This window comes from Orycteropus afer, unplaced genomic scaffold (assembly GCF_000298275.1).
Source record: "Orycteropus afer afer isolate SDZICR_OR568_19922 unplaced genomic scaffold, OryAfe1.0 scaffold00048, whole genome shotgun sequence".
NCBI lineage: Eukaryota > Metazoa > Chordata > Mammalia > Tubulidentata > Orycteropodidae > Orycteropus > Orycteropus afer.
Genome location: NW_006921635.1, coordinates 2,960,415 through 2,983,555, shown reverse-complemented (window position 1 = coordinate 2,983,555; position 23,141 = coordinate 2,960,415). Strand labels below are relative to the sequence as shown.

General features: G+C 42.2%; 1 protein-coding gene and 1 non-coding gene across 2 annotated transcripts; both read right to left on the bottom strand.

Moving 5' to 3' along the window:
- Window positions 1–1,381: 1,381 nt before the first annotated feature.
- On the bottom strand, window positions 1,382–22,355 carry ZCCHC8 (zinc finger CCHC-type containing 8). Its single transcript, XM_007938138.2, has 14 exons — window positions 22,154–22,355; window positions 20,836–20,878; window positions 17,944–18,018; window positions 15,803–15,908; window positions 14,541–14,618; window positions 11,014–11,117; window positions 10,833–10,898; window positions 10,198–10,258; window positions 9,568–9,710; window positions 9,154–9,296; window positions 7,541–7,662; window positions 5,417–5,503; window positions 4,896–5,013; window positions 1,382–2,154 (listed from the first exon to the last, which is right to left on the bottom strand). The coding sequence occupies exons 1-14, from the start codon at window positions 22,353–22,355 to the stop codon at window positions 1,382–1,384; spliced, it is 2,121 nt and encodes a 706-aa protein (XP_007936329.1).
- On the bottom strand, window positions 16,893–17,026 carry LOC122149806. Its single transcript, XR_006163342.1, has one exon. It is a non-coding gene; the product is annotated as a small nucleolar RNA SNORA9 (small nucleolar RNA).
- Window positions 22,356–23,141: the final 786 nt, after the last annotated feature.

The window sequence follows — 23,141 nt, the reverse complement described above, 5'->3', positions numbered from 1 at the left end:
AAGGGGCATTCAAATGACTGCTTCTCTGATAGCAGGTACAGTCAAGTCTTTAGTTGAAGATCTGACATCTCTCCAAAACCACTCCTTGAACACCGACAAGTCAGATAATGTATGCATGAGGAGCACTGCGTAAACTAATGCAAAGGATCGTCTGTAGTATGTACTTAAACTCGGCTGAAAGTATTTAACAATTTATTTCTAGCCTGTTCTGAAGGCTTTCAAATGAAACTTGCTCCTTTCATATTATTTCCCTATATTGTTTACAGAATAGTAAATTTGATCGTTGAAATTCTTAAAATGAAAACTGAATCCAGAATGGTTACACTTTGCTCCCTCTGCTGGCCACAGGGCTGGATAGCACTACTGGAGACTAGTTAACTCACAGTGGATCAGCTAAATGCTTATTTTCGTGGACTTGGTCAACGAAGGATAAAGATGTAATGACATTCCACCTAAAAACAAAAACCAAAGTTTCAGGTCTGTCTCACTTACCTGACAATTGAGAATTTATGTCTAGTTTTAACTACTAATTATCTTAGGGGTTAAATCTAGCAGATACTTCAGTACAAAGGCTACCCGCCTACATTTTTCCTCAAAACCAATTCCAAAATTCTGTTTCTAGACTGAAGGGTAAAATCCACCAAGAAACACTAAAGTGGTGATTTCTTAGAAGTCTGTGTTTTGCTACCACTATTTACAACCATGTAATTTATGTCCCAAACTTATGGTTGTAGATACTGATTTAATCGAGAATCACTTTTGTTTGTATTCAAAGGCTTAGATTACATGTATGAAAACTAATTTATTAAACCTCTGTCCACAAAGATGAACACACCTGTATAGCAAGCTTACGTGAAGAATGAAGTTACAAAAAAGTAAAAGTGTTATTATTAAAATTGATGCATGGAAATCACTTACAAAAATACCCCAAAAGGGATAAAGCTGCTCCTCCCTGATTTTTCTTATTTGGTTGCTGGAGTTGAAATAGGACTTTAAAATGGTCAGAATGTTTTCTTTTAAAAAGTGATGTATTAAACTTATGTACAGGATAGTTAGCAAAACGTAGAAAGGGAAAACAACGTACAAAAGAGAAAAACCGTCACTGACGGAAACGCACGATCCAAAAATATCATCGGCCTTAACAAATGATCTCTAAACCTGCTCCTAATCCAAATTTTTTCTGGACAGAATAAAATATAGTAAACTTGCGGGCCTTGTCTTTGCATTCCTTAAAAAACAGTCTTGGCTGTTGACCACACTTAAACCTGGGACAGATTTTTAAAAATGAGAAGGACAAGTGGGAACACGATTTTATCCGTCCGCTTAGTATTCATTAACAACAGAAAGTGAGAGAGAAGAGTTCTCGATGCTCTGACAAGCCTTACTCAGAAGACTTTTTGTTTTTTTGCTGGTTTCGGGGCGAGTTCTTTAATAAGTTCCTTATCCTGAGATACATTCCAGTAGATTCTGCCATATTCTCAAATTCAAACGGAGTGATTCCAGTTGCAAACTTGCTCATGTCGGGTATGGGACTGTGAGTTTTAATGGCTATGGAAGGACTGGTGTCCGGCTGCAGGAGCTTCTGGCTGCCCCCATTACTAATGTCACAGTTTGACACGACACCACCGTTATCGAAATGGGCATCTTGAGAGTCTCCCTGGGCAGACTCTTCCTTTTCCTTCGGACAAAGTAACACAGCCTCTGCGTCTGGGCTCGTCAAGGAAGGTTCCATTTCAGATTTCTCCGTACAAGCGTCGGGCACCTTGGCTTCAGGTGGCCCCTCGGCTCCACCTGGCATCTGCTTTTCCGAAGGTTTTCCCTCAGGAATGGGGAGGTCTAGTTCGTTTGGACAAGGTGAAGAGGCAACAGAATTCCCAGTTAAAGGTGTGTCAACAGGAATGTCAGAATCACTGTTGACACTCTCGGCCTGTTCGAGAGCCGCCCAGATCCGCCTCTGCTGTTCCTCAAGTTCTTCCAGAGTCAGGGTGTCCTCGTCCACTGCTGCAGATGCTGTGCGGGGCTGGGGGGAGTCGCTGGGCGTCACCGGTGGGGTGCCCTTGGGGAGAGGTGGCATCAGAAGGGGTGGAGTGCCAGGAGGCAGTGGGGGTTGGAACTCAAAAGCACAACTCTCAGAACCATGGGGCACCTCCACATCTGAAAACAAGGAAGTTACAAGACAAGTTAGAAGGTGTATTAACATTTGGTTTTTCTAACATTTATTATCTGAACTAAACAAAGTGTGGCCAGAGACTTGATGGCTGAAGAAGGGGAAAACTCTATGGAGACTTGGTCACCAAGCCCAACCCCTAGTCTCCTCGATCCACTTGAAAAGCACACGGTTTCAGAGCAGGCACTCCGGCACCAGGAACTTCAACCAAACCCTTGGGAATTCCGTTACTGTGCTGTGCATGTCATTGCAGACGGAGGAGCCGTGAATAGCAACATGATGACAGAGCAGTTTCTGGAAGTGAAAAGGGGGTCCGTGGGAGACCACAGGGGGAGTTCTGGCTGGAAACGCAAGCTGCTTGATGACAAGAGTGGGGAGGATGAAGGGGACGAGGCTGAAGAGACCTAAAAATACAGCCAGTGATTCCAGTCCTGTGCTCCTGGTCCGGCCTGCTCATTTCACCACGGGCTCCCACTGTTCCTGGTCATCACCACCTACACAGCCCACCCACACAAGATCCAGGAGCTCTGGTGATGCAGTGCCTAAGGCATCTGACTGCTAACCAGAAGGCTGGCGGTACAAACCCACCAGCCACTCTTTGGAAAGAAGATGGGGCAATCTACTTCCATAGAGAATCCACTTCAGATACCCAAGGAGGGGTCGCTATGAGTCAGAATCAACTCTACAGCAGTGAGTTTGGATTTCCTAAAGTCTCCTGAAACCTGGTTCGCATCCTGGCTTTTCTTCCACTAGAGCACCCAGGGCTATCTGGCATTCAGAATCCTTCCCTCTAGCCCCATGCCCTGATGCTGGCTCTGTGGGGTCCAGGCTCCTGTACTAGGCCATAGCCACGGCCATGTTTCAGGCCCATTACTCTCTGCCAACATTAAGAGCAGATTCTACCTCTGAGCATACCCGCCTTGCACAGTGAAACCTGTCAGAGCTGGAACTTGCTGAGACTGCCTTGTTTTTCCAACTTTGACAGGATGCAGTCTTACTATTTCTCTACTGCATGTTTTAGTGGGAAATATTTACATTTTTCTTCTCTGACGAGATTCTGCCCTACACATGCCAGCTTTCACCGTCTGCTGCTAGATGAATCTTTCTGAAGCAGAAATCTGATCTGATCAACCTTCCTGCCATAATTCAACAGTTCAGTGCCTTCCCACTGCTGACAGGGTGATGAAGTCCCCACCTCTGCGTTTTGAGGGCCATCTCCAACCAAGGAGCCCTGCTGGTGCAGTGGCTAAGCACCTGCCTAACCAAAATGTCAGCGGTCTGAACCTATCAGCTGCTCCATGGGAGAAAGATGGGGCAGTCTGCTTCCATAAAGATTACAGCCTTGGAAGTTCTATGGGGCAGTTCTACTCTATCTTATAGGGTCGCTATGAGTCAACTTGGAATTGACTCAACCACAACAGTCCTTTTTTTGTTTAAATTTTGCCAGCTGCTGAACTGCTAGGAGTTACTACTGTTGTCCAGGTTACAAGTGGCGGGGATATGCCCCCGTCCAGCTGACACTGAGGTCAAACGTGGAAGCAGTGGTAAACTGACGCAACGTTCGTCTCCTTCCCAGGACTAAGAACCCCACCCTTTATTCCCACGGCCCTGGCACAGCAGTGCTCAAGCAGCTGGCTGCTAACTGAAGGGTCAGTGGTGTGAACCCACTAGCTGCTTGTTGGGGGAAAGATGTTGCAGACTGCTTCTGTCAAGATTAGTCTGGGAAACCCTATGGGGCAGTTCTACTACTCCATAGTGCTGCTGTGTGTAGGAACTGGTCTGCCGCAGTGGGGCTGGTCTGGTCTCCAACCCACACCCTGCCTATCTCCACCATGTCATCTTACTGCCTAGTGTCAACTGCAGCTGTCACTCAGCTGGCTGCCTGTGTGTTTGACAGTTCATTTTCCTTTTGCACTTCCCTGTCTCAATGTCCTAAGCACACTCATCAACCTGGCAGATTCCTCCACTCACCAGTCAACATGCAGCTTGATCCTGGTCTATGACTTCACTTGACACAGTGCTCAGCCCTTCCTGTGTACTTCCCTCATACCCTGCAATCACTGTGGGGGCAGCTGACTGTACTGTCTCTCTGTCTGCATCACTACAGGCTACTTTGTTACGTTAAAGTGATATTTATATTTATGCCACCCGTAGGTGACAGGGAGTGGCTAGCTAAGGGAAGGAGTTATATTATATTCATCTCAGGAACCAGTACAGAGACCTGAACACATAGCACATGTCTAAAAATTGAGAAATTGAACTGAATAATGCAGAATCCCAGAGGCTATGCAAACTAGCCTGAACCTCATCATGCAGGCAAGAAGGCCTGTGAGGAACAAAATACACTGTCTCTCAGATACGCAACCTTCATCAGAGCAGATTGCTACATCTTTCTCCTGCAGAGAGGCTAGTGGGTTTGAACCGCCAACTTCTGGGTCAGCACCAGAGCTTCTCGTGTGTGTGTGTGTATCTAGGGGTAGGTCTGCCTCATTCGGGAATTCAGGTACTGGCCCATTTGGCTGTCACACCAGACTGTGTCCTTCAGTTCAGCTTTCATCAGTAATAAAAGCAATTATTTCATTTCCAAAAATAAATCAAAAGCATGGTATTTACTCAGTGTGCCCATCATTTCCTTTCATAAAGACCCTCCCCCCAGCCCCAGTGAACCAAGGAGCATGCCAGTCTATCCTCCTTCCCAATGAAACTAAAGCCATGTGACAGAACCCACCTGAGTCGAGCTCCATGTTGGCAGGGGACGTGTCGGAGCCGCTCTCCTTCTTCTGCTTCTTTGGACTACAAGGGCTTGACTGAGATGAAGACCGCTTATTGCCAGACCTCGTACTTGGCTACATGGAGGGACCAAGGCAAAAATGAATTAGATGGGGTACCCAAAAGATGGAAACGATCTAAGTATCCATCAATGGAGGAATGGATAAACTGTGGTACATACACACAACAGAAAACTGCAACCCTAAAGAACAGTGTATAATCTGTGAAACACCGCATAATGCGGATGAACTTGGGAGGACATTATGGTAAGTGAAATAAGTCAATCACAGAAGGACAAATATTGTATTAGTTCATTAGTGTAAAAAGTCAAGGAAAGGTTTATATATGGAAGGAAACTTTGTTGGTTACTGGGGTGGGAGGGGTGGGGAGGAAACACTGCAAACAAACAAACAAATAATAATGAAATAGAGTAAATGAACAAAAGCCCTTTGTAAAAGCCCACCCTGAAACTCCATTTACCGCCTGGAAGTTAGAAGTGAGGTAGCTGGCAAACACGTCCTTGTGCTGACACGCCTGCATGGGTATGGAACCAAATATCCTCCACTCCTAAAGGCAAAGAGACAGGGAAACAAGAATGCATCTGGAACATTTCATGCTTGGAGACTCTGCTCAAAGGGGTCAAGTGGAGTTCTCAAATTATTCGTCTTGTCCCACACGTGATTCCTTCTTTCCTGGGAATGAAGGGCAGTAATGGTGCTTTGAAGGGAGAACAAAACATCAAAAAATCCCAGCTGGAATGGTCAGATCTGACAAAAAGACTGAAAAAACCCACTTGGGCCAAGGTTCCACCTACAGTAAGCAGAAGTTCTAGGTGGTAACGACAAAGCCTCTGATGGGGCCTCCCCAGCCCCAGCCTCTCCCATCATGCATCAGTACTGCGGACTGACTGCTCATGCTGGGTCCCTGTCCTCTGCTGGGTACTAACATTCAGGGTTCAACAATGTCATCTCTCTCAGCTTCCACAGCACACTCAACAGGGGTTCTCTTGTTAAGGACTCTGGGGGCTGGGTCAGGTTAAGTCTCAGGATGGGGCTCAAGAAGGTATACTTTAAGTGAGTACTCCAAGACCTGGCTGGTACTTGGACTCACCTCTAGAAGCACTGACAGCTGGTACCAAACAAGTTAGCCCTCAACCACACTGTCTCATGAGAGTCACTTTCCATCTCTTTACTCTAAATTCAGATCGTTGGCCTCTTCTCTACACTTACTTTCTAAAATATCCAAAATGCATCTTTTACTAAAACAACACCAGCATTAGCAACAAAATAGCAGTTAATTATTGAATCTTGAGACACAAGATCCAAGTAGGAAAAGAATTAAGTATAGAAAACTATTAAATTAATTGTGTGTGTCTGTGTGTGTGTGGGGGGGGGGACCCAGGAGCTCTAGTAGCATAGTGACTAAGGCACTTGACTGCTAACCAGAAGGCTGGCAGTTCAAACCCATCAGCCACTCCTCGGAAGGAAGATGGGGCAATCTACTTCTGTAGTGATACTGCCTCGGAAACCCAAGGAGGGGTCGCTGTGAGTTGGGTCCGACTCGATGGTACACCACCACCACCACCACCACAACAGTGGGGGGGACTTCAACCACTGTCACGTGCACACTTCAGGGCCATGGATAACCTTCACGATGCTGTGCACCACCAGTGTTCCCACATACTGTCATCACCCCAATAGGAACTCAGTGCCTGTGAAGCAATAACGCTCCACTTTCCCTGGAAAACTATTCCTGTCTGGAGTGAGAACTTCTACTTTTGAGATGAAAAAAACGGAAGAAAGAATAGGAACAGAACTACAGTATACTAGAGGTATATTAAAGAGCTTATTTCTGAAGTGATTCTGTAAAATTTCTAACACTGTCTCAGAACCACCCAGATTTAAAAATAAAAAAACACAACCCACTCTTTTTTTTAGGTTTTAGATTTATAGAAAAGCTGCAAAGACGGGAGAGCACTCCAGCATACCCCACGTGCTGTCTCCCTCATTACTAACATCTTATATTCACTCCAGATTTCAAAGCAGTAGCTATCCTTCTTTAGTTTTAGAAATGTACACTTAGAAGTTTATACCCAGAAAAACCAAACCCACTGTCATCGAGTTGATTCCAACTCACGGCAACCCTCTAGGACAGTAAACTGCCCCATAGGGTTTTCAAGGTTGTGTATCTTTATGGAAGAAAAGCCCAACTGACATCCACTGCTGTCGAAATGATTCTGACTCGCAGCACCCCTAGAGGACAGAGTAGAACTGCCCCACAGGGTTTCCAAGGCTGTAATCTTTAATACCAGCTGACTGCTATATCTTTGTCCCACAGGGAGTCTGGACAGGCTGGTGGGTCTTTGGTCAGCAACCAAATGCCTTAACCAGTACACTACCAGAGCTCCTGAAGTTGATACATTTTCTTAAAAGTCTGAAAAACTAAAATAACAAAATTAGGAAAATAAAAATCACCATTTGATTTTAACTCCTACCTACTTTGCTATTTACTGCTTTACGTATAGTAACTGCTACATAAGCTAACAATCTTTAACATAAGTACTGTACATCCCAGAAGAAGAAAACAAACAAATAATATACTTACATCTGGAATTCCTCTGGGAGTAGATATATTAAAACCTGGATAGTTTACCAATTTGGAGAGATCGTAAGTGACGCTTTTATTCTGCTGTACCTCGCCAGCTTCTGCTTCCCCGTTGGCATCATCTGTGAAAGACCATCAGAGGTGTTACTACTGCCAGACGCCAACACGGGGCAACTGGAACATCGCAAGGTTTCGGGACACAGAAGAGGGCCATGCCACGTTTCTCTTTGGTTAATTTTTCCTGGCGGGGGGAGCAGCGAAAAATTTTGCTTTTATGTTTTAATTTGAATTACCAAAGTAATACGAGACATTATTTTCAGTTTTTAAAAATGACAGCATTAGAGATAAAATTAAAGTCCTTAGCCCAATTCTCTTTCCCTTTCTCAACGGTAACCACTGTTGAGTTTGCATAGTTCAGACCTTTTAAGGATACTATTTTCATACACGTGACCCTACAGAAAACACAGCATTGTTTTAACCATGTAGTTTCTTAGTCTTTTTAAAGACAAATGGAATCGTCTGAGTGGTTTGGAACCTTGCATTTTCACACTCAGTAGTATTCCAGCTCATGGACCTTTCGTACATGTTACAGGGACTCCATGGCCCAGACCTATCACAGCTTGTATAGTCACTCTGGTGGTGTAGTGCCTAGGCATTTGACTGCTAACCAGAAGGCTAGCAGTTCAAACCCACTAGCCACTCCTAAGAAGGAAGGTTGGGCAATTTACTTCCGTAGAGATACTGCCTCAGAAACCCAAGGAGGGGTCACTATGAGTCAAGACCAACGCGACGACGGTGTGTTTGTTTTATTGAAGTTCTTTTTAATTTTTCACTCTCATGTTCCATAGCACAAAAATACGCTTGCCTATAGCTCCTGGTGCACACGGATGGCAGTGCATAGGAGGAAGTCTACACTTGAAGGTCCATACAGTCTTAAACTGCACAGGGTTCTTAGTACTGAGAGGTACACAGGTATACCTCAGAGAGCAAAGCAATAAAGTGAGTCACAGGAAGTTTTTGGTTCCCCAGGGCATACAGAAGTTACATTTACAGTATACAATATCATATATTAGTATATAATAGTCATCTATTAAGTGTGCAATAGCATGATGAAAAAGTCTGAAATATCATGAAAATGACCAGAACGGGACACAGACACACACAGGGAGTACACGCTGCTGGAAAAATGGCACTGACAGACTTGATCGATGCAGGGTCGCCACAAACTTTCAATTTGGAAAAAATGCAATTACCTGCAAAGCGCAATAAAGTGAACAGGGATGAAACGAGGTAAGGCCTGGATGTTTGACCTTTACTGAGAAAGGCAGAGCCTCTGAGGACAAGCTGGGAGTCTCTATGGCAGCCCAGGGAGTCACTGAGCAAGCAGACCTCCACCTACTCATTCCAGGCACTCACTGAGGGGTTACGGACTTCCTTGCAAAATAGGAAACATCAGTTTGGCGTTTTTTAGTTAGCTCAGCATACATACATCAAACAAGCCAGACATCCCTATTACATTTTGATATGATACTTTTAATTAAAAAAATAAATAAATAAATAAAGGAAGAAAAAGCTAACACTCATGCTGACTTATCCAGCATGACATACCATACCTTTTCCATCATAGAGTGCAAGCCCTGAGTTTTCCAGTTCAGCCTCTTTGAGCCAGCCTGGTGGGTACCCCAGCTGACGCATTCGATATATGAAAGGTGGGAGGCTCTTGTCCGTCACACCAAGGGCATCCTGAAGTTCTTCACTAAGGGAAAATAGAAGAGGAAGAGGTACACCGCATTCTTGTTTGGATGAAAATACACTGTTTCACTACTTTAACACTTTCCTGTGTCTTATATAATACATGGCATACCGATACACCCCGCTAGGATGTCAATAATGTTGTTGAAAGAAACAATGTATTTACTTAGGGCCTGACTAGAGTCTATTTAGACACTGACAACTATCCTGATGATACACAGGAGGCTTCAAATACTGGGGGTGAAGTGACATGTCTGGTGAAATGACAGAAGTACCTAATAACTCCTGGCTTGAATCTTCCAAATCTTTCTTCCACCTCTTCTGCATGGTACCGCTGCTGAAAATTCTGACTGCTTGCCTCACCACAAGCATCCATATACTCTTTCCTCTTCTCACTTATCCGAGCAGCATTCCGAGGCTAAATCACAGAATGTTTAAAAACAGTCGTTTAGAAATATTCCAGAAATTAAATACAAATAAGCACGTTTTTTCAGGTCAAGCAAAAATTATTTCAATTTTAATGTATAAGGAACAACATGTAAAAAAGAGAGGATTATTTTAGAAAACTATGTAAGGAAGAAAAACAGTTGCTTTAATTTCTTATTTCCTCACTATTATTGTAACATAAACACATGATTTTATGTCATGTGCCTGAAAACGTAAGTTTTTCAAATAAACTGTTTCAGAACCTCTCATAAAGCTGTGCATATCTCACAGAACACTACAATCAGTTATTGTTTTAAAACAAAAGCTAAAATATCAGTGGGAATTTTAAAAAATTTCAAAGGAAAGGACTACAGGAAAGTCACCTAGGAAGTTTCTTCACATCACACAATCCTATAAATGTGTTGAAAATAACAGAAAGCTCTGGTTCAAAGACATTTTTTTATATGAGAAAAATTTACCATTGGGCAATCTTTCATTTGATGCTCTTCTGAACCACAATTGAAACAGTGAGGCTTTGGCCTATTTGGTCAAAAGACAAAGATTTTCAAAATGTAAATGAAAATATAAAAGCAAATGGATAAAATTACCTATGACAGCAAATTGTATCAGAAATAAGACAGCAAGTAGAGGAGAGATTACTAGAGTCGGCAACAGTAACAGGCACTTATTAATATATACCCCCATACTCAGCAGGACAGGGCAGTCTTTTAACCAAGAACCCTCCTGCTCCTGACCTCTGGGTTTTAACAGTGGTCAGTAACCAAAGAACTGAGGCAAACAGATGATCAGAGTTCCTTCAGGTAACGTGCAGAGAGGGCAGGTGGTTAGAAGACACCAGTCAAACTGACAGCAACAATTACACCTGTCCACCCACCCAGGCACATTAGGCACGAAGCAATGAATTCTAATAAAGATGACTGATTTAAATATATACATTAACATTCTATCTTAACCTGAAATTTACTTGATAGTAAACCAGTAATAAAGATAACATTAAAACTAATAAACTTTCCAAGTTTAAAGGTTTTATGGTGTTGGTTAAAAAAACAAACAAAAATATGAGGATAAAACAAAAACAACTCCCCACACAAACCTTTTTGCCTTTACTTGTATTTCTTGCCCTTCTAGAGAAACAATCTGGCTGAAGACTTGCTGGTACCTTTAGTGAACTTTATTAAGGAACAGTTATCAAAGTCTGTACAACTAGGTTAAATGTTTACAGGTGGATTTAATGGCAAGGCGCACAAGAGGTCTTCTTTCACTAGGTAGGATACTTGGGTATTTCCCATCCTTCCGAAAGCTGAGGATTCTCATTTAGTAGCGGTTGCCCCAATTTATCAAGGCAAAAATTAGTAAAATACAGGACACTTCCTACAACCTGCAGAAAACAAGTCAAAAGATAGTGCTATTTAAGCAAGAAAAAAAGACATTGAGTAATGTAAGACTATGATTAAGTGCCTTAACAGTTTATTTTTGGATGACATGGTTAGAACTAATGATTACCTCCCTAATTATATAAGCCAGATTTTGATACGGAAAAGCTACATTTTCAAATTCCCCTCTCTCTCCTGGATCACTACTATGCACTGTCCTCTCTTCAGACTTCAAACAAGAGTGAAACAAGAGCCCTCACCTTCCCATTCCCCATTTGCTTGCGTCCTGTTTGCAGCAAGATGCTCACAAAGGTGTCTCTCCGTTTCCATTTCTTTTTCCCCCATTCCTTTTCTTTTGCCCTCATTATTAATTTTTTTTTTAAAATGTCATACAGCAAACTTGAAAGAATGATGCAATGAACACTCATGTACCCTCCACCAGGATTCAAGCCCTGAGAATCACTGGCCACATTTTTGCTCATGTCTATTCGTACATCACACATACACATGCACCCCTTTTTTTTTCACTGAATCATATGAGAATTGCCGACATCATCCCACTTCACCCCTAAACACTTCTAAGAATCAGAAAATTGTTACAAACCAAGATACTGTCACCACACCCATGAAAATAATAATTCTCCAATGTCATACGACATCCAATCTGTATCTAGTTTTCCCAGTTTCCCATTTCACCAAAATGCTTTTTATAGCTTCCCCCAAAACGAGGATTTGATTCAGGTTCCCCCACTGCACTTACATGCTACATCATTATAGTCTTCTGTAATCTAGAACAGTGTCTCCCAATTTTTTTTTTTTTTTGTAAATGACTCCACCATTCTCTCTTGACCTTCCCCAGGAAGGTTTTAGTTCCCATCACTGCTCTAATCTTCTGATGGAAGTTCAGCAATGGCCCCCATAAAGCCCCGTTCAATGGAGAGTCCTGTCTTCATCTTACACAGCCAACCGGCCACCAGCTCTGGTGAGTCTTCCTTCTGGAAACATCTCCTTTGCTCCCAGAACACCATTCTCGGGTTCTATTTTGCCTTACTGACCACTGCTTCTCAATCTTTGCTAAATCTTTCTGTGGTTTAGAGTGGGCTGGGGCTCAGTCCTTCTACCTCCTCTCTCCTTTCACTCCTTTGGTGATTTATCCAGACCCACAGAATGAAGTAACGTTTATATACCAACAACCTCCTAATGTCCAATCCTGACCCCTCCTAAACACCAATCTTGTGCAGCCAAGGGCAGATTTGACAGCTCGACTTGGCTGTGTAACAAGCACCCCAAACACACATATTAAAAATAGAACTGGCTTCCCACTTCCTCCAAACTTGCTCCTCTTCCAGTCTCCCCCGTCACAGTAAAAGGCAACTCCATTATTCCAAGTAGTCAGACCTAAGTCATTCCGACTACTCTTTCTCTCACAGTCCACATTCAATTCATCAACAAATTTGATAAGCTCTACTTTCAAAGTATATCCAACTTCTGACCCCTTCTCACCACCGCTACAAGCACTCTGTCAAAGGAACACTTTCTTTTCTTAACTGGGTCTCCAGTTTCTACACTTAACTACCTATGGACCATTTTCTACACAAAAGCTACTTCTTTTAAAAGTGCAAGTCACACCATGGCACATCGCCACTTACAACCCTCCGATGTCTTCTCATCTCAGGGTAAACTCTAAAGTCTTCACTGTGGCCTACATGACAACCTAAGGGTTCGGGACATAAGACTCTGGAGCCATAGGGCAAGAATTTAAACCCTGGCTTTCTATGCCTACTCCATCTGTAAAACAAGAATATTAATAGTACTTTCAAGAGTTGTGGCTGTAATGAGCTCAGAACAGTATCTGGTACATCAGAATTAAGACAAAGTGTTGGCTTCTGCCTCAAGCCTCTCCCATCCACTTTTCCTACTGCCTAGAATACTCCCCAGGGAGCTCTGGTGGCAGTGACTAAGGCATTTGACTGCCAACCAGAATGCTGGTGATTCAAACCCACCAGCCATTCCTCAGAAGGAAGATCGGGCAATCTACTTCTATAGTGACACCGCCTCGCAAACCCAAGGAGGAGTCCCTAGTAAGTCGGATCCGACTTGACTGCAATGAGTTTTTTGAGAATATTCTTTACTCTAACAACATCAGGATCCCTCCCCTCCCTCACTTCACTCAGGTCTTGGCCCTGGAAGGCTACGACTAACCACTCCATACAAAGATCGTACTCCACAGTGACTCCCTAACTTTTTGGCCTGCTTTATTTCACTTCTCCCACCAGAATGTAATTCAAAGAACATCTCCACTTTCTTCTATTGCTGTGTCCCTGGATCCCAGAACAGTTCCTGGGATAGAGCAACATTCACTAAATGCTTATTTACTATCTGCTAAATAACTAAATAAATAAATGAAACCCCCCAATTTCTGGGCAGGTGTGACTTTAAATCCCAGGATTTCAGAGTTAGAAGGAAAATGAAGTTATCTCAGTCAGACTCAGAAATTTTTCTTTAAAGCATCCTAAGTGTGGCTCAGTCTTTGAGTCTTTGCAGTGAGAGGGAGGTTCACTTTGTTAAATTTCTTGTTAACGACACATATTACTTCAGTTTTCACATCCCTCTTTGTAAGAAATTCTGGTTTTCTAAGAGTTGAATTGAAATTCTTGGACCCAATTCAATCACTGGTCCAAATTCTGCCACTCAGCATTATAAAGGATGATCTATTCCAGAGAACCACCTTTATCCTATCTGCAGAAATGTCAGATCTCCAGTAAGTCTGCTTCTCAGGAAGGTCTGTGGGCTCCTCATCGTCTCAGCAGCACAGTGTTTTTAAAATCACAGTGTATCAACAATGCATTATATTCCATAAGCCTTAAACCTAGTCTTCTTCTAACAGAACCCAAGATAACATTATCTTTTTGAGAGAACAATAAGTTGCAACATCATACTGGACTGCACTGGCACTACTGGATCTTGTGGGCCCTGAAAGGCCTTGATGCTAAATTTGTAGGCTCAGTCAGCTTCTCTCAGTTTTCACCCACTATGCTTGGCTGTTAAAATGTTTGCACTTGAAATCTGCCATCTGTCATCTTAGCTATCCCTTAGCTTCATGCCACGTGTAAATGCAACAAGCATGCTCTCTATATCTTCATCCATGCCCTTGAAAATAAACACAGAGGTCAGGACAAAACCAAAGCCTTCCAAGTGTGCCTTCTGTGCCCGCAACACACAATGCAACAGTTATTGAAAGTTATAATGTGATATTAAGAGTCTGAAGGTTATGCTGTTTTTGATAATAACTTCCACAAAAGAATGTTGTGAGCAACCATGGTACATGCCTTCATTATTTTTTGGCTTCATTATTTAAATGCCACCCAACTGCCATAGAACTGGAAACACAGATTCGTGGAACTCAAAACCATAATGTCCAGACTTACACTGAAAGCTTCCTTGTTGTTTCTAACCGCACCAGCTTCTTCTACTTTATGGTCCTCTTCGAGCACAACACTGGATGGCTAATACACAGGAAAAAAAACACACGTTACAAAGGGTTACCAATTTCTGACAACTTTAAATTTTCAACCTTAGGAATCTGAACGCACTCCTTTGAGTTTCTAACAGACACTAAGAGTATATATAATATTTGTGACCACTGTCGCACATTGTTTAGAAGCTAAGCTAGGTATGTCTAGGAGAGAAATTTCACAAGTGGGCAATTTTAAAAATTAAAGAAGGGAGACAGAAGCAAGTTTCTTCTGAAGCATTGGTATATGCTATGACTTTTCTGCTCATGAGCATTAATTACGGAACATTGAACACTTAAACTATTTATCTTGAAGTCAAATGACTAGACAGATTATAAAAAAGACATAATTTCATGCTACGGGTGGATACCGGTGTTCCGAATAACCCTCACAACACTACAAAAGTTTAATGTGTTCTGAGGATCAAAATTTAAGCAATATTCATTACGGGTTTTTATTGTTGATCGTGCTTTGTTCTTCGATTCTCTAAAAGTTCTATTTGCTAGGTAAAAACAAAAAGTGGTAAGGAAGAAAATCTAATCAGAGCACTTCATTTACCAACCTCCGAGGATCAACTAAAGAGTCTTTCTTTTAGGTTATTTCACAGACTCTACTTACCTTACTTTTAATTTATTTGAAAAACAGAAAAAAAGGCCAGAAAACCAATTTGGATGCATTTTTTACAACAAATACACGTGCCAACATTCACACATGTAAAACCCTCAGACTTCTTGGGGGCACACTACTGATTTTCTTTTAAACAAGTCAAACAAGAAAAGACAACATGTCTGTTTTATCACAGAACAGTAGTCTGTCCATTTTAGATACAAGAGTTAGACAATTTTCTAAAAATCTATAAAACAATCTTCTACCAACTCCAGAAATTTTTTTTTTTTTTTTTCTGGCCTGAAATTAATGGTCTGTGCCAAAACCAAGTGCTCAAGCTTTACTTTGGAGCGTAGCAGGTCTACATGACTCCCCCAGCCAATGGCGCCAGAGTCCAAAGGGAAGTCAGAGGCTACACTGGCCAGGCCGTAAGGAAGCCAGCTCAGGGATGGGAGGGAACAGACCACTGTAACAGACATTCTGGTTGATTCAAGAGGAACCCTGTGGCCTAACCATTGCCAGTGAACAGAACAACCTACTGATCTTAAAGTCTCTAAAGTTTCAAATACCTGGGGCAAAAGATTAAAGGAAGTCTTTTCCACATCATTTTTCTGCTGTTCCTCAAATCTTTTTACTAAATTTGATACAAATTCCTCTATTTCTTGATGATATTGCCTGCACAAGAGGACAAAACGGTCAGAACCCAGACAGAGAACACAGTTCAGAGACTGCAGTCTTACGCACATTCTAAGAGGGCATGCGCACATTCTGAGTCGCAGAGGTTGATCAAATCCCTGATTCATCATAACACTCAGGAACCCACCCCTTAGGAAAAGATATATGTCGTCATCAAATTAAATAAATGATTATGAAAACCTACCCAAGTGCTTTGCATAGAATGATCGCCAAATATTTGTTCAAAGAATAAAAGGATTTATTTTAGAATTTCAGGTCTTCATTGGCAAATAGATGATACAAATACACGTCAACAGTTGAAAACTCAGAAGAAATAAAGGTTCTGTAATGAGGTTTCCTTCCTATCCTGTCTGCCAGCCACCTATGTCTACACCACAAAGGTAACCACTGCATTCCATCCTCACACAGCCTCCTCCAGACTCTTCACGCTCCTACAAGGAAACACTCATATAAATTGTGAACTGGAAAAAATAAGACCAAGAAGCAAAGCAAGACAGAACACCGAGGTCTACCCTCCCGAGTCCTCCAGGCTAGCGGCCACATTCATGAAACACTCTTCACTGCTCACTTCAGGAGGGGTCAAAGGAGCCAGGCCTTACTGGGCTGCCACTGGGCAGTACAATTTCTTGGAATCAGCTTCCTCTTCACAGACTATGTGATCTTTCAAGCGTCTTCTAGCTCTGACAGTCTAGGATTTCGACAGACGAGGCACCAGGGCAATGGTGTAGGAAAGGCATTCCAGTTGAGGGAGAAAGCAGTACGAGGGCCCAGCTGTGCCTAGCATCTGGTGCTACTGCTGCTGCCCTCATCAATATCCAGCGTCCCACCCCCAGAGCCTCAGGTTCTACTTCTGCTGAGACGCAGCAGGTACGGCCTGGCACCCAAGTAACACTGGCTATACTCTCTTTACCTTGCCCAGCACATGAGATGATAATCTGATTAAGTGATTCCGAGGGGACAAGCAACTGTCTGAAATGTCTATGGCCATGCTCTAAGAAGGGCCAGGGCACGGCCTCAAACCATTTCAGAATACTCTGGCAAGCACTGCAGGACTGCAACAAGTCACTCCAGACCCAAGCATGCTGGAAAGCTTGCAAAAATCATCCTGTGGTGAGGTTTGAAGATAGCCAATATAGAAAACTCTGTCACCTGATTTGGGGAGAGAAATGGCTAACGTTATTACTGTGGTGGGGGTGGTGATTGTTCTTAGCAGTTATTTACTGAGCAGAAGGAGCCCTGGGGAGGCAGTGGTTAAGTACCTTGCTGCTAACCAAAAGGTCAGCAGTTTGAACCTACCAGGTGCTCTAAGGGAGAAAGATGTGGCAGTCAGCTTATGTATGAAGATGACAGCCTTGGAGACCCTGTGGGGCAGTTCCACTCTGTCCTCTAGGGGCGTTGTGAGTCGGAATGGACTCCAAAGCCGAAGGGCTCGTTTGGGCTTTGCTTCTGTGAAGACTGATAGCCTTGGAAACTCTCTGGGACAGTTCCACTCTGGTCTCTAGGGGCGCTGTGAGTTGGAATTGACTCAACACCAACAGGTTTGTTTTTTTGTTTATTGGGCAACTTGTTGGTGTTGTTGCCCCACATGTGCAAGGTTTTCAAGGCTGTGAAACAAAGTGCCAGGCCTGCCTTCTGAGGTGTCTCTGGGTGGGTTCACACCACCCACTTTCAGCTCTGAGTCGAGTGTTTCACCCTCTACACTACTCAGGAACACCTACAGGTGCTGCTAGTTAAGATTCATTTCCTGTTCTCAGTGTGGAAACTGATATACAGAAAGTTCAGTGACTTGTTCAGGTTCACATATATAGGAAGTAGGAGTTCAGATTCAAATTCAAGTCTATACTGATGCCAATGTCCTTGCATTTAATCAATGATTCCATAAACTTTAACTCCAGGAACACTTCAGTGAAAGAATCAAGATATTTAAGTGTGAATGAAAACAGCAATTTTATAGAAGACATTATACATAAACACATTAACTCATTATATTTAGGAAAAGAAAAAAATTACTTACTTTGAAATAGAATTGTTCATAAATAGAATCTGTAATAAAGGTCCATCTAACTTAGTATTGTTCACCAATATTCCACTAAAACAGAAGTTAGAATATATTCTTAGAAGATATTAAAGTGAAACTTGCATATGTATTATAAACACGTAAGTTCTATAATTCTTAAGTACCAAAGATCATATATATATATATTTTACAAATAAAGTGAAGAATCAATAAGAACTCCAGTTTTCTCAAGAAAAAGAAAATACGTTTTCACCAATTCTACTTACTCCAAGCTGTTTTACACTGTGGTATCAATTATGTAACATATTTTTAAATGTTTCACACACACACAAAAAAAGGAAAAAACTACAGTTAATTTTTCAGTTTCCAATCACAAAGCTTCTTTACCTAATGACTAGACAAAGCAAGGAGGATCCAGCGGGTTTCAAAACCATAAATGTTTCTACAAGAAATGAGTGAATTTCTATTCTATTCTATATATATATATATATATATATATATATACATATATGGGAAAATGGAACAATTTATAAATGGATAGGTTTTTGAAGGACAACATACACTGAATTAAATATCTCAAATCCAGGACTCTAGAACAGGGTTATAAAACCCATATTGTTTCTAGTCTTGACTTTGACATCCGTCATTTTGCCAGAAGTCCACTCTAGATCTTTCAAATACTGCAAAAAGTAAAAGCAGAAGGCAGCCTGGAAGCCTGCAATACGTCCTTCAGCGCCCAGCTGACTCTCCAGTTCCTCGTTTTGTCACCTGCCTCTTACTCTCACCTACCCACCTAGTTAGTGAAATACATCAGTCTGTATTTGGAATCGTTCACATCAAGGAACTCAATAAAATTAAAATACGAAAAAGTTCAGAGTCTCATTTCGATGTATGTAAACTTGTTTTAAAAAATAATATTTTAAAATGATTTTTTTTTAAAGAATTTTTTTATGATAAAGTTTTATTCAGATAATTGTCTTTCTCATCCTCCCTTGGTATTCTGTGGAAGGCTTTATCAGTCTGACATAACAGAGGTCACTAATTCTACAGAACTCATGTTTGTTTTCTGATGCTGGCACTTTCTTCTTAAGAATTGCCAAAACCTACAATGCTGTAATCATTTATGATTATGATGCTGTAATAATGTGGAGCTCTGGCAGCAGAGTGTCTAAGGCATCTGACTGCTAACCAGAGGTTGGTGGTTCAAACCTACCAGCCACTTTGTGGAAGCAAGACTGGGAAATCTACTTCCTTCAAGATTTACCTACCGCCTCAGAAACTCACTGAGGGTCGCTATGAGTCGGAATTGACTTGATGGCAGAAGTTTTTTGGTTTTGTAATCATTTGAACTCAGGTGATTAGCACCCCTTTCTAGTATATATTTCATGTTTAAGATATGAATTCCATGAGGAAATCTGTGCTTATTGATATAAAATCTTTAAATTTACAAAAATTATGACTTTTACAAGACCTGTTGTTGTTGTTGTTGTTATTTGCCGTCAAGTTGGACCCGACTCATAGCGACCCCTCCTTGGATTTCCGAGGCAGTATCACTATGGAAGTAGATTGCCCCATCTTCTTTTCGAGGAGTGGCTGGTGGGTTTGAACCGCCAGCCTTCTGGTTAGCAGTCAAGTGCCTTAACCAGTATGTTACCAGAGCTCCCTAACAAGACCTAGTTACATTTAATACCTAATTAAAAATGAATTTAGAGCCACAAAGTGTGCTCAAGTAGAGAAAGGAGGAATAGGGCATGGGAAGTTACTTAGAAATTTCTAAATTTCTAAAAGTTTAAACTGTTAGTTACCAATATAGTTGGTTATCCCCGCTGTTTCTAAGGACAAAAAAATATGCACGAAACTGTCATCACGGCTGTCTCAAATTCTGTAAGCTTGAGAAGACTGCTCTACCTAATGGGTGTGCACGTTAACAAACTTCTTAATTTACTGACCTGCTAAATGAATTTCAAGCTCCCTGGTGGTGCAGAAGTTGAGTGCTCGGCTGCCAACCAAAGGTGAGTGGTTCGAACCCACCAACCACTCCACGGAAAAAGATGTGGCAATCAGCTTCAGTAAAAATTACAGCCTTGGAAATGCTGTGGAGTAGTTCTACTCTGTCCTATAGGGTCGCTAAGAGTTGGAATCAACTCAGTGGCAGTGGGCTGTCTGGTAAATAAATTTATGTTAATGGATCCACAAAACCCAAACTCACTGCCTTCGAGTCAATTCGACTCATAGCAACCTTCCTTGGGTTTCCAAGGCAGTACCTCTATGGAAGTAGGTGCCCAGTCTTCCTGGGCAATCAAACCCTCATGGGTTTGAACTGCCAGCCTTCCGGTTAGCAGTCAAATAAATGCTTTAGGCACTACGCCATACCAGCTTTTAATTTTCTGTCAAAATCAGATGCCTGAATGCAAATCTACCCTACTTGTGTCAAAAGCCTGCTCCTTTTTCTTCTGCTCAAGTAGCCATACCTGACACTGTTTCTGCTTAAGAACCTCAGGTACACATTTTAACTGTGGGAATAACTCTTCTGCTACAGTAACTTCATCATTTCAACTCTAACTTCCCAGACATGTTTATTACCTGGGACCATGTGGGCCCACAATTTGCCTATTCCCAACCTTTAAGTCAAAAATGTCTGGATTTCATTCACAAGTATTTTCACCCAATACATCAGTTGAAAAGCTCAGTGTGCAGTTACTCAAATTCTGACTCCTACAAGTTAACAATGAAAGGTCCACTAATCTGATTTCTTAAAAAAAAAGTTAAGTATGGTGAACAAGTAAACCCTACACAAAACTCCCAAACACCTCTTTTACATAGAAAGTGATTAAACAGAATTAACCGACTACATTAGAAAAACTATGGTGTAATTTCAAGGTCTCATACCTTGGTCGAGTAAGAATGTTCAGCTTTCTTTTAAGTTCTTGATGTTATTACTCGTTAAGGAACATAAGCTATCATTACAATGTAAAGAATCACAAAGATCATAAAATTCAACTAGTAACTCTCACTTTTGGTGTCGGAATATTGCAAACATTAAAAAGACTCACAAACAGCTTCAGAAGAACACACACTGAGCTCTGGTTTTGGTGGTAGGCATACGAGCCATTTCATCCCACTCAATTACACTCTAAGACACGGGCACACCGTTCAAACGAGACTAACAGAATGAACCAAAAACGTTATACACATAATGGTACTCCGATCAAAAGTCAAACAGCCAACAAACTATTCATTTACTTAAAATTTCCAAGTCAAAGCATGTAAAATCAAGCAAATACCATCTAGCAAAACGTTAAAGAATCAAGGATGGAATCTAGGATGTTCCCTGTTCAATTCTAAATGTTTCTGTATTTTGAAACTTTTCATAATTAAATGTTGAGAAAAAAAAGACATCATGAAAAAATGCGATTGTGAAAACGTCAAAGACTCATCTAAGTCTCCTAAACTGCTTTCAGGGTTCTTTCCAATTTGTGAAAGGATAACTACCTGAACCAAAACTATCCGTGTGGATAGTAAAGCAACAAAACAACTCTAAGCATGTAAACAAACATACCAGAAAATCTCTTTAGAAAAGTTGTAATCACGTAACTCAAAGAAAACGGAAACTTATTTGGCGCGTTTTTCCTACAGCAATGCAATCTACACTCACCAGAGAAGCTAGCTCCAAGGAGAAGAAATCTAAAATGAATTCCAGTGTTCATCAAACATTTAACTCTTTTTCTTCGCATGTCCGGAAACCCTTAAATGCCTCAACTCGGAACACTCGCTTTTCCCTCCGCCATAAAAACAGATCTGCGCCCAAGTCTAAGAATCCGGTACCTCACGGTAAATTATAACGCGATTGTTACACAACTTCAGCTTGGAGGCAAAAAAATGGAACCGGATAACGTCCCCACACCGTGGGGAGGAAGGGTGAACAGTGGTGAATATTCCAAAATCTAACAGAACAGTTGAGAATAACCCTAAAAACACAAATCAGGGGGCGGGAGGAGCAAAACCTAGCACTGGATAAGGATCCCCAAAAGGGATGAGGGCGGCGTCGAGGCCGCGCGCGGGGCAGCTTACGCAACACGAATCCCAGAGTCTCAGCCGCCTGCTGTGCAAGAGTAATTACTTGGAATTCTAGCCCTGTTGGAATTTCCGCCGCCCCATTCTACCACCACACACCAGTCTGACACAGCCTAGCGAGCGGGAAGGATATTCTCGGCGCGAAGCTGCCCGATGGTGGCCTCACACTGCCGAAGCTGCTCCCGGAGCTCCGCGTCGCCAACCCCATTCTCTTCCGCTTCCTCCTCGTCGTCGTCGTCCTTGAAGCGGGTGTGAACGGGGTTCGGAATCGACTCCTCGGGGTGGTCAAACGCTTCGAACAGCTCTAGGTCGCCAAAATCCACCTCCGCCGCCATCTTGGGTTGGGGAAAAGATTCTAGAACAGGCGGAGCCGGCCACTGGGCCCTGGGCGAAGGTTGTAGGGCGGCACCGCTCTTTAGGGCTGGGGCCGCACCGAGCCACCCTGTCCGGTTTCTTCAAACGTAGGCTGCGGAGGGTGCACAAGGGGCGGGTTAGTCCCCAGGGACTACAACTCCCAGAATGCAATGGCCTCCCTCAGAGCTAGTTCAGAGAGTGCTTAGAAGCAGGGCATGCCGGGACTTGTGGTTTCTAAGCGACGATTAATGCATTGTTTGCATTGCATACTGGGATTGGTCCTCTTTAAACGTGAGAAAAGTGTGAGTATATCGGAACATGCTACAAATATGGGTTGTTCTTGTTGCGCATCTAAGGCTGAAAAATCAGAGCCCGATGAATGGCCTATCGCAGATTCTGGTGTGCATGCTAAACAGCCAACAGGGAATGACGAACTCCAATTTTGCCACAGACTACCTTTATGATTTTAGGCAAGCTACTTCAGCTTTTTGACTTGTTTCCCTTTTTTTTCATGTAAAGTTAGCGACTCTCAGTAGACTATTTTAGTTGTATCTGTAGCTTTCTTTTTTTCTTCTTCGATCACTCATTCATTCAACCAGTATTGATTCATCATCTTCAACGTGGCTGGCGCTGTTCTAGTACCTGAGGATATGAGTGAGGAAGAGAAAATTTTCTGGTCTCATGTTTTATCAAGAGAAACAATGAAATATCATTATAAAAATGTTGTTGTTATTTGCCATCGAGTCAGCCCCGACTCCTAGCGACCC